This window comes from Lichenostomus cassidix, chromosome Z (assembly GCF_008360975.1).
Source record: "Lichenostomus cassidix isolate B80296 chromosome Z, HeHo_3.0, whole genome shotgun sequence".
NCBI lineage: Eukaryota > Metazoa > Chordata > Aves > Passeriformes > Meliphagidae > Lichenostomus > Lichenostomus cassidix.
In genome coordinates, this window is record NC_139511.1 from 26,249,703 (window position 1) to 26,270,248 (window position 20,546).

The 20,546-nt window shown below is 34.9% G+C and overlaps 1 protein-coding gene across 1 annotated transcript in view; it reads right to left on the reverse strand.

The window, feature by feature from the left end:
• LOC146424560 (uncharacterized) overlaps positions 1-20,546 on the reverse strand; it is a 259,631-nt gene that overhangs the window by 69,587 nt on the left and 169,498 nt on the right. The window contains exon 4 of the mRNA XM_085043442.1: positions 20,096-20,176. Coding sequence (XP_084899568.1) covers positions 20,096-20,176 — 81 coding nt within the window. The remainder of the gene's footprint in view (positions 1-20,095; positions 20,177-20,546) is intronic.

Sequence of the window (20,546 nt, forward strand, 5' to 3'; positions counted from 1 at the left end):
ACTGTAATTTCCAAAAGAGTAGCTATCCAGCCTTTTCATTTGTATCTCTTGTCTTTCTGGGACTTCTGAATTGTTATCCTAAGAGCTATATTAAGAAGGAAAATAAAAAGTTTTTACAATGCATTTCAAACAATGCAACTCAGAAAATTACTGACAGTAATTTACAATAAAATAGCAGTGTATTCTTTTGTTAAAACTAAGGATCTGCTCAGGAGAAAAAATGAAGGAAGAAGGGGAAAAGGCTACAGGTGGTAACTTAGCTTCACAATAAATATATAGGCTGAGGTATAAAAAAGCTGAGCTATTTTGGAGGGGAAGTATGCTGTGACTTTTTTAACCTGACTCCATAACTTGAATTATTTTTATTATATTTATAATTTTAAAATATGAAGTGGTTTACTGACTTTGCTTTGCATGCCTCTGATTAAAATATGTATTTTGCATGGTAACAAGCCAAAGAAATACCAGAAAACAAATGTGTACTCTTCTAGCCCTGAAAAGTTCAAACAAAAAATGGTAAGTAGAAAATGGACACCAAAGAGATTTTGTGAAGTAAATACGAGAAATTTCTCTATATTTCTAGTTCATGGTTTATTAAAACAGGAGAACCATAAGTGAAACAGGTTACAGAGGGTTAGCTTGGATAGTCTTAGCTGCGTGCTTGTTGTGTGCCACACACAGCAGAAGTGAGGTGACTGGGTGTTACTCCAGTCTAAACACAACACAATGGCATCTGTCAGCCCAGACATTAAAAGGAAGTCACCAAAACATGTCACCAAAATCCACTATACTTTATTTATACGTACCACTTTTAATACAGCTAGGCCTTTACAAGCTATTTTGCTTCACCTCTAGTAAGGAGTCAATTTTTCCAACTCACAACTTGGTAATATTGACATATTTCAAGTTTTCTGAAGTACATACTATCTAGAGTTTTATCCTGTGTCTCAGACTAGGCCTGGTCTTCAAAGCTGCAGGATTAGCCATTTCCAGCTTTCTGTGTTTTATGAAGGCTTACCTATTTCCAGTGTTTTTGTGTTCTACTAGTAATGGCGCTGCCCCATAAATACTTGCCTCCTGTGTGAGAATAGTAATCCACAGTCTCCTTATGACGAGGTTCAGGAAAGAAAACTTCTTACATTTTTCCAGTTAGAACATTGCTGAGGCCTAAACTTACGCTAAAGAAAGGCTGGAAATTGGAGAAAACACAACTAAAATGAGTTCATGGTCAAAGGAATTTCCTTCTGGACTTCTGGTATGAATGTCAATGTTTAAGAAATTTTATCCTGATCCTAGATTGTCATTTTAGGAACTTCAGTGCTATTCAAACACTGAAATTCAGAGATAACCATTCGGGTTTCAGTGCATAAAGACTCAATCCTATTCATAATGAATACATTGGTATTACAATTGCCTTCAATGGAAACCAGACCTGAGTGTCAAAGAAGATTACTTTTACAGTAGTTTGCCTTAAAATACTCTGTGGAAAGATCACTTGCTGACCTAAATTGAATGTTCAAAATATGAAGGAGCAGTGCTAAAGAAAAGCTTTGAATTATGTATGGAAGAAAATAGACAAAAGAATGAAAGACCAAAAGAATAGAAACTAAAATTTAGTGAGAAAAGGAAAATTTAAGATTTAGGGGTTGATGCATTTAGGGGTCTAAATCACTGGAAATATGATCACATCTCATTCTATCAGGCCCAAAGCCTATTCAAGAGAGAGAGAGAACAAAACACTGGATACCTCAATAATATTAAAGTAAAAGGCATAATTAAGCTGTATGGCACAAACCCATCAAAACCTGACTATCAAAACATTTACAGATTAAATAGTTTGTGAGATTATAGCTTGTGAGGCCTATAATGGTATGAGATACCTACTTTACCTTTGTTGAACTAAACGTAATGAAAATAATGTTCAATATATTTAGTAACATGTGTTTACATACAGGATTTTTTAAACTATTATGTTATTTCAAATTAAGTGCCCATAGGTTTCTTTACAATACTAGAGGCAAAAAAGGTACAATGCTAAAGGTAAAATTTTATTTACATGGAAATAAAGATTTTTTTTTTCTCCTGTCTGAATCAGTTATGTGATGGTCTTAAAACCTGAAAAACAAAATAAGGAAAGGTAATTGCTGCTTCTCCCAGTTCACTTTTGCTTTCCTTCAAGCATTGCTAAACCATTTCATTTGGGAATTAATTCCAGAAACCATGTGAGCTCCCTACCAACCAAGAAATTTAAGTCCATTGAATTTAGTGCGATGATGTCTGAACCATTTTGTAAAGTTGCCATGCAAAGTTTTGGTTTTGCCCAGCAGTGTACGCAGTTTTCTTTCTCTTTCATTTATTTTGAATTCATAAATTAATCCAGACTGTAAAATGAGGAAAAGAAAAAAAATTCCTCCAATGAGGTCTAAACCATGTTCAATTAAAAACATTCAAAACCAAGAAAGTGCATCACAATGCACTGGGTGTTAGCAGAAATGTTATATATAATGCTTAAAGCATAGCAGCTGAGAACTACTTATGCTTTTTGACATGAATCTTGAATATAACCTAACCTGTCAGTTAATCCATCCAATCTTTTTCCTTTTAATCTGAACTGACTTCTCCCACAACATAACTTCTGCATCTGAACTCAGCCTATCAAAAGGAAAAAGTAAGGTTCTAAGGAAGCAACAGCAAAATTATCTTTCTTTCTCAGATGATGATTAATTAGGATCAGGATACTAGTTCGATTAGTTTGTGTTCTATTATTTTATATTATTGTAGCATCTCATTCTACTCCCCCAGTAGAGAAAAAACTGTTAATGTAAAGAGAATATTTTAACTGTATCAAGATTAAGGGGTTATTTTGTTCATATTTAGTGACAACTAAAGAACACAAATATAGAGGAGTGTTAAACAAAGACTTATACTACTGCAGGTCTATAGCCATTATTGTTTTTCATTGTATTCAGTATTTTATGTATTTTTCTAAACAGGAAACTCAGTAATATGAGGAAGTCAGACCAGTGAGTCTGTTTTAATGAAGGAACATCCAGTTCCAGTCTGAAGAATCTGAGTAAATTTGGGCTTTCCATTTATGTCGCTATCATAGTATTTCACAACCAGACTGCAATATAGGGAGGAGCTCTTTGCTGTAGAGTGGGGAAACAGAATGGAAAAGAAAATGGAAATTAAATAAGTGAAAAAAGTCAATGTGCCTTCCATCCTGCTTTGGTTGGGATAGAATTTGGTTTTTTTGCACAGCTGGAAGAGTGCTGTGTTTTGTGTTTAGGATGGGAAAAATGTTGATAGCATTTTGTTGGTTCAGTTGCTGAGCAGTGCTTACACCAAGTCAAGGACTTTTCGACTTCTCGTGCTGCCCTGCTTAAAGGGGCTTGGAGATGCACAAGAAGCTGGGAGGGAGCATGCCAGGACAGCTGATTCCAACAGGCCGCATGGCATCACACTCAGCACAGAAATTACGGAAAGAGCTGGCCAGGGGCTGCTGCTCGGAGAGTGGCTGGGCGTCAGCTGCTTGGTGGCGAGCAGTTGTTTTTTATTTGCGTCACTTGTTTTTCTCGGGTTTTATTTTTCTCTCTTTTTGTTACTATCCCTTTCACTACATTTTTTGATTATTATTATAGTCATTATCATTTCATTTGTTAAACTGTTTTATTTTCATTTAGGAGTTTTCTTGCTTTCACCCTTTCGATTCTCTCCCCCATCCCACTGGGGGAAGCGAGAAAGTAGCTCTGAGGTGGTTAATTGGTGGTTGCAGTTAAATTATGACACTTCTTTCAAAGTTTCTTCTGAATGCCTGTTGTGACTGAAAAGCTGCTTATTTTGCTTATTTTTATGATCCTTTAAGAAAGTTTTATAAATCTTAATTTTCTATTTTACAGAAAGAAATATTGCACATACATAAAAAGGAATGCTGAAAAGAGAAAATATACCAACCTTTGAAAACCTTTTTATTTGAAAAATGCCACTTTTTGAGCACAGAATTTCTACCATTTCTCCTGGATATGTTTGGGAGAGTTTTTTGTTTAAAAATTAAAAAAAGGACCAAAAAAAATCTTATTTTTCAAGGTAGCTTTATGTGACATGAAATAATCTTAAGAAAGGCTCTAAAAAGGATTAAAATGGGATGTCAACACAGCATCTTGTTTCTTATTGCATTGCTATTTACTTGGAAGTGCAAGGTCTGAGTTTGCAAGGTTTGTAAGGTCTTTGTATTTTGTATCTTTGTATTTTATCTTCATATCTTTGTATTTTATCTGCTGTTTCCCACCTATGGACTTTCTCACAGTTTTTTATTTATGCTCAGTAGAGTGTCAAACGGACTGATGACCCCAGCTCACATTGTCATCAAGTTTAGCTGAAAGCACTATGCAGCCTTCCAAAAGTTAGCCAGCTAAATACCCTTTCTCAGGCTGTATTTAAATAGTGTGTTTTATTCACACCATTGCTATTAATGATGGATTATCTTATTCATATATCTGCTTCCCCTTAGGAGTCTATACAGAGACAGGAAAATTGACTTTGTTTAATATGAAAATTTATTTTTAGTGTGCAAAATCCTATTAAAGTTATTTATACAGCAGGAGTACTAACAAAGGAAGAGCCAAAGAACTAATTTATGTCATTTATATCTAAACATCAATGAGTTTTACTGCCTTGTGGGAAGTTGGTAGTTAATTAAATAAAAATATTCCATAAAAAAATTCTTTAGGCTGAAGTGTATAATTGGTTCTACTTTGCCAGTTTTAACCTCAAGAGACCAATGTACAAATAAGAGAATTAAAAGTCTTTCATTATGTTCTAGGTTAATTCTACCTGTTTTTTAAATAATTTGTATGCTGCTTTTCCGAAAAAAAGCAGCTGTTTACAACAATTAGAACTGAGTAGATCATTTGTGTTCAATTGTCACCTACATAATTTGCCAACAATTGCCAATAATTTCAAACAGTAAGATTATGTACAGGGAATTAAAAGCAAAAAAAACCCCAACCAAACTAAAAAAATTGAGTTTACAGTTGGTTTTTGCATTTATGAACTTCTTATTAAGAAAGACTTGTGTGTTTTACATGATCTATGTTTCACACAGAGTCATGAATCTGCACAACCAAAGTCTGTAAGACATTTCATAACCAAATGTTTTTACAAGGAAAAACCAATTCATTGAAAATACATGTGGTGTCTGTTTTCTCAAACATCTTGACATAGCGTTCAGGGGAAGGGGGATTCATAGGAAATGAATAATGTAATTTAAAAAATATATATTTTTTTAATATTTAAAAAAAACCCCCAAAGTTACCTGAATTAATTTATAATTGTTTCTGTTAGAATAAAAAAGTCTCATAAAATATTAGTAAGACCTCTGTTACAAAATGCACATAAAACCAATTTGTCCTCTTTTCCTTTTTAAAGGTAGTATTCACCCTGTCTTCATTTGAAAGGAATTGTGAAAGAGAATACACAGGATCAAAAAGAATATGTCCTGACTCATATCGCCTGCAATTAATATTAAGAGCAGCACAGAGTACAAAGGTAGTATGTAATTTTTTCTAGAATTTTGCTCTTAGAAAAGCAAAAGCAGAAAAGCCAGCAGTGTTTGTAAGGCAGAAATATTTTACCCATTATTAATGATTCTAGATGTACACAAAAGCAGATATGAGTCTTCCTTTCATTAGAAGTCTTGCATCAACTCAAAGCAGTAACTTGCAACCCTAAAATCACTGTGTTTGCAAGATGACAGGGTAGCTATAAACAATTAATATTCTGCCCCTACAGGAATACATTTTCCAAGGAAATACTCACTGGGCTAAAGCAAGGGCTGTGGTGTGTGACACTGGCAGGTTGTGTCAGCTGTGTCTGCTCATGTGGACACTACACTATGGAGCTGTTCCATTCCATGGAGTGAATAGCTACAAATGTTTTCTTCTGTAACTCAAGAGCATGACAAGAAAATCAAAATCCATGGAGCAGCTTCAAAGGAAAGGACACTATTACCATCAATGAGATGTTGTCTTAAATCATTGGGAACTCGTATGTTATGAAATTATTACTGCTTTATAGAAGTTTGCTGGATATGTATTTTGTAACGACTATATCCTTGTCTGAAAATTCTGACCACAGTCATAAGGTTTCCTTAGCTTTTTTCATATTTAATTGCACAAAATAATGGAAAACAAGCTAGTAGCTTAGACCTAAGTAATTTCAGAATAAGTGAAGACAAGCCATATAATTTTCTATTCCCTTATTATGCAAATCACATTTAAATTTCTGAATAAAGAATGGAGAAAAAAATGCTGTCAAAAAGAAGAACATAAAATGAATTCTGGCATAATAATAAGTAACTAATGAGGGGATAATAGGAAGAATCCTGGGAATGACTGACCAGTTAACCAGAAAGCCAAATGTGTGCTGGGCTGCATCCAGAGCAGTGTGGGCAGCAGGGAAGGGAGGGGATTCTGCCCCTCTGCTCTGCTCTGCTCTGGTGAGACCCACCTGGAACTCTGTATCAGCTCTGGGGTCCCAGCACAGGAAGGGCATGGGACTGTTAGTGCAGGTCCAGGAGAGGATCATGTAAATGATCCTCCATTATCCATGACTGACCAGAGGGCTGAAACATCTTCCCTGTGAAGGAAAATTGAGAAAACTAAGTTTGTCTGACCTAGAGAAGAGAGCATTCCAAGAGACCTTCTTGCCTTATTTATTGACCTCCAATATTTAAGAAAGAGTTTGTATGGAAGACAGAGACATTTGTTCTAAGGTCCTCAGAGACAGAAGAAGGGGCAAGAGTCATAAATTGAGAGAGGTCAGATTGACTATAAGGAAGATATTTTTACATGAGAGTGGTGAACACTGGCAAAGCCTGTCCAGAGATGTTGTATATACCCCATCTGTGGAAGTGTTCTAAGTCAGGCTGAATGAGGTTTTGAGCAACCTGATCCAGTGAAAGATGTCCCTGATCATGGCAGGTGGCTTGGACTAGGTGGTTTTTGAAATTTGATCCCTTCCAACACAAGACAATCTATGGTTCAGCTTTCTGTGTAGAAGGTATCTTCCCAGAAGACAATTACATTGTTCCACTACATAGAGAGCTGGATTAGAGTTTGTGAGTACTTTTTTTCAGCAGTCTGACATGTAATCTCAGAAAACTTCTTTCATTTATTCTCATTTAAAAAAAAAAAATCTGTCTGTCTTAACCATTACGGTCTAGAAAATTTCTTGTTAGAGTGGAAAACGAAGTCCTGAATGTGCAAATTAGTTCTACCAACCTCTTAGTAACGACCAGAACTATTTCATGGCCAAATATCACCGAATACAGATAATGATATTACAAACCTAAATATACAAGTAAAATCAGATCCCCAAAGTTTTCAGACTGAAATAGTATCAGAAAGGTAAGTCTCTGCGCCCTAAGCTACACTTCATTTATTAGCAAGACAGTCTAAAATGATGCTTTGCAATGTGACAGGAAATGGCTGAAATCCTCCCTCCTCTGACCCCCTCAGGGAAACAGCCACCTTGGCTGCCATACAGAGTTACTGGAATTGCACAGCTGTGCTGCAAAGCAATCACTTGTGCTTGCATGAGCAGACATGAGATCCTCAGGCCAAAACACCCTTCTACACCTCTGCCCTGGCTCTCATAATGTGCTCCTGCTTATTGAGCTGCTCAGTTTTTGAACAGAGGTACCATGCACCCCATAAGGCTGCTGAAACAGCTTAATATGTTGATATTGCCAACCAACTTATTTGGTTCTCCCTGTCTGGGAGATTGTTGAACTGGTTGTTGAAACAAAGGTCCTTTTCTGTTTCACTTACCTGATATATTCCTCAACCTAGATATAAATTGTACTTCACAAATTCCAGAAACAATCAGTTCCATAAATATTCCCTCGTGTGAAAATATTTCCTTTGGAGGTCCCAGCTTCCTTCCAAGATATATCTTTTGTTGTCCCTATTTTTCAGAGAGGAAGTGGTTATTTATTCCTATCGACACTGTCTTTACAGATCAAAATCTCCCACACTCCCTCAAATGTCTTTTTGTCAAGTGAAAGAGACACAGTCTTTGTATGGAAGCCCAGTATATCTGATCAATCTGGAGCAACTACTTCCTAAGATTAGTAGCCAGAATTCAATGTATACTTAAATTTTGAAGTATTATAATTATTAATTTTCCTACTATTTTAAATACATATTAATAAAAATCAAGAAAATCTGAAAAAGGTAACATAACAATTTTCCCTTTGCTCTGACTGGAGCTGAGAAGTATTTTTATCCAGGCTAACTAACATATGCTAGTCACCAGAAAAGAAAACAAACAAGAAAAAGCTGATTTCATCTGACTGTGAAAAAGATTTGTTCACACAAAGAAACAGTACTTGGGAAATTTGGTGCTATTTACAAATAATAAAAATTGTTAAAAAATCATTGATACAGATGTTTTATGAACTCATTTTTGGTTTCACCAGATGGTTCCATCAGGTACAAATTGAACAATAGGAAAGAATTGTAATATGAGGCTTCTTTTCAACGATAAATTTTGTTTTCTGTGTTTACAGGCTCTTGCAGTTTTATTTTTAGAAGAAAAAAAGCTCAAAATAAACCATTTTTTCTAGAGATTAATTTTTAAGCTATTATCTATTTAGTTTGGCTTAAACCAAGTACTTGTTGAACACTTCTTTGTCAGAAAACTTCAAAAACTTTCAGTTGGAGAGTTTTATTGCTGACCTTGATTCATTTTTGTGCCTCCACCTTAAAAAGAATTTATGTGACACCTCCAAGATGGTTTCATGGTAGTTATGGCATAATTAATTTAAGTAATTTTAGTCATAAAAAATGAATACACTTTGTTAAAGAGAATTTTTCTTCAAAGTTGGTATTTCAAAGTTCTTCATCAATCTCTGCCTTTACGCATTCTCTGTCCTCACAGTACTTAAACCATCAAGAACAAAAAAAAAGTAAAAACCAAAAAACAATATTAAAAGTCTATGTCCATATTTGGTCCTATTTGCAGATCAACATTTTGTGACACTTCCTAAACATTAAAAAATGGTATCACATTATATGTAAATGGTAATATGATTTAAACAATGGGTGTGGCAATTGTATTATGGTATTCCTGAATATTTAAAAAAAATCATGAAGGATGAAGACAGAACAAAAACATCATATACTATTATCTGGGAGAAGAAGAGAAGAAAAATCACTGCAAAAGGAAGAGTTTGTCATTTGTATCAGTAACAGAACTGTCCTGAACTGCCTTATGGAGCTCAGTCCAGGCTCCCTAATTCACCAGAAATATCAGTGATACCTAACTAAAGGCTGACCTCAAAATAGTTTCAGATATTCTTGAATTTTTGAAAGGTCTCTTTTAAATGCTTTTGTTTACTATTTAGATAAATAAATGCCAGAAGATTCTATTACAGTAAATACTCTTTAAAAAGTGTGTGACAGGGATAGAGAAATAGCTGGAAAATATACAGAATGAGGTGGGGGTTTTTTCTCCCTGAAGACTGTGACTTCAGAACATAATAAATTTTTAATCACTTTTCATATATGCAACGATTATAGTTTATACAGGAGTATGAGGACTAAACCAATGAAGTGCACTATATCCTCACAGTGGTGTTTCCCACCAATGAGTAGGACACAGTTAGAAGACTCATAAAAGCCCTAAACTTGCCTAGTCCTCTGTGTCCTTTAAAGGCTACAAAAATGTAAAATCTTTCCTTTTCAGAGTCTTCATTTCAACTGAAAATAAAGCTTATATTCATGAGATGCAAATATATAAGCAGATGCATTTTAGCAGACAAAACGACCCAGGAAATTTTGTGCTTTATTTTAATGTTCTAGAAAAAAAGAAAAAAAATTAAAGTGTTTTTTTAACATTCTTTTTTATGCACTTGAGATCTGAGAACCATTTCAAAAAGAAGGATAAATTATTTAAAAACATGAAGTATATTCAAAAGTACAATGTGCTTACTTTGAAAGACCTCAGTAAAATAGTGTCTTCAAAGGCAAAATAATCAAGTACTTTTGAACAGGCATTAATTCAAAATTCATTGCTCTCATAAAGGTGTATTTCAGAAATCACATATTTTGCCTTCTTATGCCAGTTAACTTTCTTCTTATTGAGTATACTTAAAGTATCACAGTGCTAATTTGAGGGCGGAGATAAAAATCCCAACATTTTAACCAAAATATCTCATTAGAAGATTGTGTAATATAAGTATGGTACGTTAATTGAATTAGAACACTAGGCACTATAGTAAAAGAGAGAACTTATAGTGATGTCAGCATAACTGTGTACGTGGGTTTTCCTTTGAAGTGTTTAGCTTTTTCCTTTATGTGGCAGACTCCAGAAAAAGACAGCACTTTGGAAACAAAACCCTCATCTGGTTGAAAAGGAAAAATCCTTCCTCGGATCAGTGAAACTGCACTTATGATTCTCCTTTCCAGTCTTTAGGCAAGAATCACAGCAGACTCTACAGGCAGCTGTTTCTGGAGCTGGTGCTCACGTTTGGCTGTCACAGGTACAAAACCAACCTTCTGTGTGTAGCTCCAAGGTGAGCTGGACAGAAGCACAAGTGCAAGGCAAGCCATCCCTCCAGCCAGATCCCAATGGGGCAGACAGAGCTCTGTGACAGAGTCCTTCAGGAGAATTCACCTTTACTCATAACTGCTTTGAAATTAAGCTGACCTATTTATAGCTAAAGATGAAAAACTTAATGCGTCAGAGCTTGCAGTACCTGGTTCTGGCCTCGGCCACTCTCAGAGAAATCTTAATGTTCATAGGTTCATATAATCCTGAAGCAACAGTGAAATTCTTGAAATTCCTGTAATTTATGTAACTGAAGGGAAAGAAGTGAAAGAAAGGATGTGGCAGCCTTCACAGCATCTTTCTACATGACAGACAGACAGACAGACTGCTATCTGAGATTGTCTGTTCACAAAGGGAAAAATGAACTTAAGGCAAAAAATGGAATTCAAACTGCAGGGGAATATCCCAGAACCTGGTCAGTCCGTAAACGAAGAAAAAACCTTTTCTGACTACCAAAACCTGTGTTTTTTAGTGAACTAGAATCCCCAATCCGCTGCCACCACAAATCTGTTACCCTTCAATTACCATTTTAGTTAAACTGAGTGAGCTGCCTATTTAATGACCCAGAAAATGTGTCTTTCTCTACAGGATGCAGTTCTGCTAACCATTATCCATCTACCTGCTGCTACACACAAAATATACATTTTGCTAACAACAGCAACAGTATCCATTTTATTTTATTTTGTTTCTGCACATTGCATATAATCTTTGTAAAATGAATTCCTGTAAACATGCTCAGCAGAGATGAGGAGCTCTATAATATAGTTAAATGAAACCAGAATATTATCACATTACATAATTTACAGCTTAAAAAGTATAAGCTCTTCACACTCAGAGTATAGAGTAGACTTCACAGCTGTACAGCTCAAATAATTTGAAGGAATTTTGAATATTTAGAATCAGAATCTTAATGCAAGTGAATCAGGTACATTAATCAGAATGGTTTCCATGCAAAGTTCAAATGCATTTTTTTCCCTGAGAGATTTACTCTTCTCTTCAGGTTTGTTTAGCTGTCATCTTGGTAAATTTTGCCATAATTAACTCTCACTGGAACCCCACTGGCACTTCTGTTATACTACAATTTAATTACACATTTTCTCTATATCCCCTCTTCTATCTATTAACCCTGCTTTCAAAATTCACTTTCACCTTCACTGACATGATTTTAGGATGTTATGCAGCTTTTTTACCCCTTGCACATAGATGTGTTAAAAGTAGGGCTTTTCCCCCCACTGTTATCCAAGCATAAAAGGTATGATCTCACTACCTTCTAGGGATTTAAATATTTTATTTTATTTCTTTTTTCTGTTCTGCATCATGTTACCATTGCATTGCACACACGCAGGACTTTTCACCAGGGCATAGCAATAGAACAAGGGGTAATGGCTTTAAACTGAAAGAAGGATGGTTTAGATTTGATCTTAGGAAGAAATTCTGTACTGTGAGGGTGGTGAGAAAGTGCAAAAGGTTGCCCTGAGGAGTGGATGCCTCATAGCTGGAATTGTTCAACGTCAGGTTGGATGGGGCTTTGAGCAACCTGATCTAGTAAGTGGCATCCCTGCTCATGGCAGAGGGTTTAGAACTAGAGGGTGTTTAGAGTCCTTTCCAATCATTTTAAGATTCTATGATGAGTTTCTGATTACAGTATATTACAGGACCAGTTGCTGCTTCAAACACCACAGGTATCTTGAAAAATTTTGATTAAACTACAAATGTCACAGTTCTGTTTTTATTACAAGCATCCCTGCTTCACAAGGAGGCAATTTTCCAGTTATGATGAGCTTCTTCCTGTTAAGAGGTGGTCACAAAAAAGTGGGAAAGTGGGGCACTGTAAATAGCATGGAATAGCTAGACAGTTAAGTGTGGATGTGATCAATTGTGACGTTTTGAAATGCAATGAGGAAAGCCCATCATTAAAAATAAATCCTTCCTAAGAGTGGTTTTCTAACTAAAGGGGAAAAAGCAAGCAAAAAAAAAAAAAATAGGCAGTGCATAAGATAAGCACAGTTTTAGAAGTATCCAACAATACCAGTAACTTTATCGGTTCAGCTATTTGTAAATATGTTAGTACTGTCCAGAAAGTCAGATGACAACAGGTTCGAGTCCTCTGACTTGTCTTCTTATCATTCTGAAAGAAAACATTCAGTGCAAACACCATAATTAATAAAAACATAGCACCAACTATTTGAAAAGTATGCTGTGAGCTGTAAGAAAAAACAGGCATAAGATGTTTGCATGCTTTGAAAGACTGTGTCCTTCACTAGGTCCAATTGTAAGTCTACTGGGTATTTGCATGAAAATTAATGGGTTTGGTGCATTTGGTTTAAGTTTGATTTTGGTTTTGGAGGGGTTTTATTTGTTTTTGCTTGTTTGTTTGTTTGTTTGCTTGTTGCTTGTATGTTTGGGGTTTTTGTTTTTTGGCTTGGTTTGTTGGTTTTTTTTTTTTCTTTTTATAAGATTTAAGTAGCTGTTAGTTTTCTATTTATATTGTAAATACCCATTTTTAAAGTAGGGATAACAGAGCTGTCATTTTTTTTTCCTCTCTCTTCATAACATTTGTTAAATAATTACTGATTTAATAGCACAGTGTAGGCGATCCTAATATTTCGTGACTGAAATTAAAATAGATTTATTTTTGCTTCCTTGGTACCTTGTGAATGCTGTTCCTGCATGCAACAAGCTTCTCCTGAATTTTGATATCTGGTGTTGTTTTTTAGGCAGAACAGAATTAAAAAATATGTTATAGGAACAAAAAAAAATAATAAACATCTTCACTTTGAAAATATTCAAATGAATAAATGTCGCAACTTCTATAAATTTTGTCATCAAAATTATTTCAAAATATTTCTTCCATGAACTTCAATACGGAGTGAGCAGACTTTCCAAGACAGGTCTAAGGGTTATTTTAATTTCTTGTAAATTAATATAACTTCAGAGATAACATGATTTACATTAGCTTAGGATATGACCTTTAATTTTAACGACAAATTTGACCTTAATGAAAATGGCACACTTTTATATACACATGAATACTGCAGAAATAGCTTTTGTCCCATAATGATGAGTCTTTGATTCTGAAAGGCATTACTGTTCTTGTAATCACAGAATGATTGAAAGACTTCAGTTGGAAAGGTCCTTAAAGATCATCCTGTTCCAAACACCCAATGTCCAAACTAAAACTACAACACAATTCTTGGTTTTCTCCCTCTTCTCCATTCACTCCATCTTTTGAATGAATCTATATGTCTGACTGAGGCACTAATCTTCTTGTCTAACAAGACAAAAACTGAAATGGTGACTGCTTTCTGCTTAATGTACATGACTATTTTTAGAGTGAATACATTTGAATGAATGGTATGGGAGATCTCATTTTCTTTGAATCTTCCAATTAAAACTGCTCTGATTTTGTGCAATTGTTTCCAAAATATTTTCCCCCTTAGAGTGCCAAATTTTGTAGAGAAATTATTATAGAAAGATTTCAAATCTATACTTACATTTGCGCAAGCAGAAACAGCTTTACATGTGAAAAAAAATATTGCAGAGATTTATTCTGTACACTGACTAGACTGAGTTCAAATGGCCTTCAAGCAGTGTCAGTATGCTTCAGAGACAGAACACCAGATTTAGCACAGGAACTTTTCTAAACAGATTAACAATTGCAAAAGTAATCTTGACTAAATCATGATGATCCTCTTGGAAATGTGAAGATACTATTTTTTTTAGTCTTCTATTTATAGATAAAAAAGGAAGATGATGCTTCTCTACCTCCATATTTTCATTAAAATATTTGTATTTGACTGAGGTGATATATTTTTCATTATTTTGTACCTACTCCTCATCCTTCATGCTTTTGTTCATAAGTTTAAGAACATGATGACATTAGAATTTCCTGTTCTAGTAATATTTACAGTGACAGAATCCACTTCCAAAGAACTGCTGCAGAAAATACCTTTTTCTACATTTGGAATATCCTTAACTTCTTTTCCATGACGGGAGAGGCCTCCAGAGAGGCCACGAACAGTGCTGTGTAGCCTCTCTCCTCAAGTGCTTTCTCAAGACATGTCAAACTGCATTACCTGAAAGTTCTATTTGACCTACAGTTGTTCTCACTCACACAACTGGGTGACCTGTTCTTCCTTGAACACTCAAAGGGTTTTTAATAGATTTGAGGCAAGGCTTTCCCTGGGGAGCTGGCAGAGCTCCTCACTCTCTCACTTGACTGTAGCTTTTCAACATCCTGTTCCTATTTTCAACATCCTTTCAGGCCTGAGGTCTCACCTGCTTGACCTCCCCTGGATGGCAAATGTTCTCTGCACACGAGTAAAATGAGGCAGAAGGCAGTGGCCCTCACTATTAGGCTTAAATATTTAGTGAGTCTGGGACTGATTTTCTAGTCTAAGGAAGATTTAATTTATAGTGATGGAGTAAACAAGGATGAAATAAAGCTCTGAAACTTGTTTTTCAGTAATGAGACCTAATGGTCATTCCAAAAGCTTCCATACAATTCCTAGCGGTACTGAAAAAAAATATACCAAAAATTGCACCTACATTAAAATCAGAGATTATGTAAAAGAATATAAGGTATCAACTTTTGATCAGCTATACAATTACTGTATATCTGTGTATCAGCAGCTGCTGTTATAGAACTAGTTTTTTAATCACAGAATCATAGAATGACCTCTGTTGGAAGGGACATTAAAGATTATCAAGGTTATGGTTTGGTTTGGTTTGGTTTGGTTTGGTTTGGTTTGGTTTGGTTTGGTTTGGCTTTTCCCAGTAAGGAACTGAAGACCAGTTTTGGGCATGTAAATTCTTCTTCCAACATCAAAATAAACCAACACACTCAGTTCAGTTTTGGAGAGTTGCATATATTATCTTCCTAAAATCTCCTTCTACCTTTTACTTTCATTCAGTTGTCACCCTTGTACTGACAGTAATAGCGTACAAAGTTATTGCTTTTTTTCCTGCTCATATACTTTCTGATTAATGAAATGCAGCACATTATTTTATTATGATGAGCTCTCATTTCAAAATTCCATACCAAAGATTGAGCTGCAATGATGAAAATGAAAACCAGAAATATTTAAAGATGCACAGTAGGATTGTGAGTGAGGAAAGAAGGAAAGTCAGGAAGGACTCAATTGGCTGTTTCAGGGAAGATACACAATATAAAATGGTGTATTGTTTGAGACAGAAAATGGAAGCGTATTAACATTGCTACTGAAAGGTTACAACAAATCTTCTAGCTTTTTTTAAGGTGTCTCTATCTTCCACGAAACACAGGAAGTGGCTTTAGAGCAGTTTTATGACAAAGCTTTGCAGTATTTCCACGCACAAAGAAAACATTTTATTTGTGGATTGTAACTTTATTTTTTCCAACAGATTGCTTCTCTGTGATTTTTGTTCAGCTCTGCTTGACATTCTTACATTTATAAAACAAAGAATACTCAGATTATATTTGTATTTTCCAAACAGCAATTCCGGTATCCTGCAAATGTAGACACCACTTGATGTTTGGAGAGACCAGGGAAGAAACTGGAATGCCTTCACTAGATGAACCACATCTCTCTAAAGAAAGGCCTTGTTAGATGTATATCACTTTTAAATATTTGTTGATTATATTAGAATGTGGATGCCTAAAGTTATACTTCAAAGTGTATTTCTGAATTTTGTCTGGAAAATCAAGACTCATATTCAACAAACTTAAAGAATTCCAAATAAATCCTAACACTTATTTAAAGTCTAACTGTTACTTAGAATATAACTCCATTTAGAACTCAGGGAAAAGTATGCACATGACTGCATACATAATAGCACAAGATAGCACCACAAAAAATTGAAATGGATTGTTTAATTTATTCTGACAGTTTCAGGAATCAGCAGGTCTTACAGCTCCAGGGTAAACAAAGATGTCTCTAAGTGATTTTTGGGTGTGCATTTTGAATTTAGAAGCCAGAATTTCATAAAAGAAATGGTCAGCACCTGGTGAAAAGCAGACCCCTTCTGGTTGTATGATCTAACTATCTGAAGTCACCTGTTATTTTTGAAGGTACTAGATTGAATTGTCAGAGACTATTCCAGCACATGGATTAAAATAAATAATAAAATAAACTGGAGGGGATTTACTCTTTTTATTCACGCAACATCTTGTATGCATTTCTAGTAATTTCAGCACAATTATCCAAATTTTTCTTTCCAGTATTTAGAATGGCAGCTTCTGGTCTCAAAAGCAAATCATTATGATAGCCTTTGCTTATTTTCAGGCATGCAGATCTGGTAACATTGAGAACGATGAGAAACCGTAACTAATTATAATACCTCATTCCTGGATATGTAATTTTGATAATTTAGATTCACAGATAAAAGAGCAGAAAAAAATTACAATCATCCAGATTTTTTGGTGTTCTAGGAGTGTTCAAGGGACACATTTTTTCCTCAATATACAGGTGCTAATACATCAAATTCAGGGCATTTGCACAAGAAATAGAGAAGTTTAGGTATAAAAATTATGAGTTAATATAGAAAACTTTGGAAATAATAGTAAATTATTTCTAGACAAGTACTAAACTCATACAAAATTTGGCTACATCTGGTAATGTAAAAATTATCTGTCACCCTGGTAGGCAGAAACTGGGGATAGCTGCACAAGGAAAAATCAGTTCTTACACCAGTGCTGGCCACATAGGGAAGGAAACTAAGTTGATCTGGCTGCAAAAAACACACCATCAGCAACAGCCACGGTTAGATAACACCATCTCTCATCTAATTTTACTTTATTGGGAATGTCCCAAGCACAAATATTTATGATATTTACTCACATGAAAAATTCCAGTTTATCAAATATTGGTATCTTTTCTCTTTTGAAAAGAAATACATATGTATTGACACGGATATATGAAATAACCATTTTTTTTTTCCTTTTCTTTTCTTTTTTTTTTTCTTTTTTTGTTTTTGTCTTTTTTTTTTCCCTGAAATAGAAAGAGCCATTACACCTATAGATATATAATGTTTTACAGCAGCACTTAGTATAATCTAGATCAGTAAAGACAGAAACATTCTATAAATGCCTAAAACATACTCAGGGAGGTTTTTTTAACATCAAGTGAAAAGTATAGAGAAAACTTTCACAGCATCAGCTTATGGAAATTCACAGATGTTATGCACTCTGCATCCCAAATTCACCACAAGAATGTTAGGAAAACAAGTTGAATAGGCAGTAATGACTCTTTTCAGAAAGATGAAAACAAAAGACAGAATAAAAGACAATTTACTTCCAGTAACTCCACAAATCTTTTTTAAAAATAGAATTTGAAATTACAACTCTGAACCTACCCTTTTGTCTGATTAAAAACATCTCATTACCCTATACAAGCTCATCATCATAAAGATGTATTAGTCTATTCTCACTGGCAATGACTTATTGCTAACTTCAAACTGAATATTGGTATTTTGCTATTGAAATGCCAATAGCAAAAATTGCGTGTAAGTAATTATAATCAATAGTCCCCTCAGATTTATTTACACATACAGCCAAAGGAAGCTCAGTAAGTCAGAAATGGTTATTGTGGATAAAATATCTTAATAGTATTTTTGAAGAAAATTAAGTGCTCTTTGTCAATTATATTTTAAAACATTACATTGTTTTTGTGATTTTTATCTTACATAAAAAATAATCCTACAATGCAGAAAGCACTTCTTAAGCCTGCTGCTACGTCACCCATTGATGCTTAGGAAATTTTCCTCGTCATTTTCACTCTCACTCCTTTAGCTGTCATTCAGCCACATATATCCAAATTCTGCAAGTGTTTAAGCATATGCTTAACTTTCCATTAAACAATGCAACATAATCATGAAAATTGTGATGAAACTCTTGTAAAATTATGGCTTTAGCCACCAGACTTCTGATTGCTAGTGGTTTTCCCACTTTCGCTGGCTTTGCAAACTAAAGATAGAAGAAACCTATTTAACACAAAATGAAGTCTTGCAAGCTGCATCAGCACCACTTTGAAATGCAACATCACCCACCCCTTTCCAGAAAATCTGAGTATTCAATGCCTAACTATCAGCATGGAAAATCATTGTGTTTGGGCTCTTCCTCAAAAATGGAAATTTTCTGCCATTTCTAGTAATTAAAAAAGGGGTGGTAAAACTGCCCAGCCACCTTTTCGTTTTTTATTTACAAATGGTTTCCATCCTCAGAAGGAGCCCTGAAAGAAATGCTGCTACTTTTCTTTTTACAACTTTTCTTTTTACAATCACCACCCACCATCTCATAGCAGGTTTCACTCAAGCAAAGGCTGAGTCGTTTTTTTTCCCCTCTCCCTGCTTAAGAAATACAATATATTAAAATGCACAGCCTTAGGGATCAGCTTGTTAACCAAATGCTGAAGAGTAGAATAAGAGCAGAATATTCACTCCCCCGTTCCAGGTGCTAGGAAAGCTGCTGATTTTATTTTTCAAAAGGCCCAATTTTCTGCCTTGAACATACAGACCATAGTGGCACTTCTGTCAAGAGGGGGTAATTCTTTTGCCCAGCATGAATTTGGAGCAGCTTTTTCATAGCTTGTTGTTCCATTCTTTATGACATATAAGAGGACACATTTTGAAAACTTTTGTTCACCATGTCTAAAAGAGCAAAAATTGCAGTTTCATTGGCAAAAAGACTAGAGAGGAATGTTCTTTCCTACAGATAACTTCCAAGACAAAATTCAGGGATGGGACAAGAAAAAAGTCAAAAGAAAGAGTAATATTGAGCCTAGACCCGTAACCAAAGTTGAGGAAGGTATTCAGGGTAATATTTTCTTGGTAACATAATTCTTTTGGTAGAACCAGCAGCCTTTCACAGTAATTATTTAAAATAAAACCATGGTAACATGATTAATTCTCAAAATAAGACAGCTTCCCAGAGGTATTTCTAAACTCTAGAAAACTAGATTTTCCACATATATATGATAGGACTATGTTTCAGATGTTGCTATTAAAAGCTAGGTTTCCGAGCAGGAATACACATGTCTTATTTTAAAAACCACAGAACAATAAAGATTGCAAATATAAGCCAGGGGTCTCAAGAATCACCTTCAGTCTTCCTTCTAATAAAATCACCAATAAATTCAATATCCCCAGTAAACACAGAAAAGAATATAGAGACTACATATTGACATAATAAATGCATTCATCTGAACTGTTCTTTCACTCAGATTGATGGAAATATAGGAGCAATAACCCAGAAACTCACAAATAACCTAGATCTTGCCATACTTCTCTTTACTTCCTGAGAGTGAGGTTTAATTGTTAATAGTACCAAAGGAACTAATTGCATTTATTTTAAGTCCTAAGAGTATTCTAATACAATTCACTGCTATAAGTGTAGATGAAACACTAAGCAAGGGTGTTTTCTTTAAAACCTAGAGGTACTATAAGGTCATTTTAGACATTTGAAATTTTAATAGTATACAATTACAGTCAATTAAAATGGAACATTTACCTTGCAAACCAGCTTCCATAGATACAAGCAGGAAAGACAAAAGAGTTTTCTGCCAAGTTTTCCAGCTCCACTGCTCACTTACTAGAAAAAAAAAAAAGAACAAAATTTATTTAGTCATCAGTTGCACAGAGCTTTTTCAGGTGCTGATGCTTTCAGTGAAAATGCCTGGAGATGTTATAGAATGATATTTAGCTGCTGGCCAAAAAGAAATAGAAAAGATTGTCAGAGCCATAAATGTGTCTGCTGAGGTAAACAGGGTTAGAGGCACCTGGAACCTCCTAATAACACCAAAAAATGTTGTGCACTCAGTGGTACCCAAGGGCAGCAGGCAACTGTGTTGCCTGCAGTAGGTTAAAGAGGCATTTACTGAAGGAGCTGAAGGTGAAACTGACAAACCATTAAATCTGGGAGGAGACTAAGAAAAAAAAAATCACTTCAACAGTAGGATTTA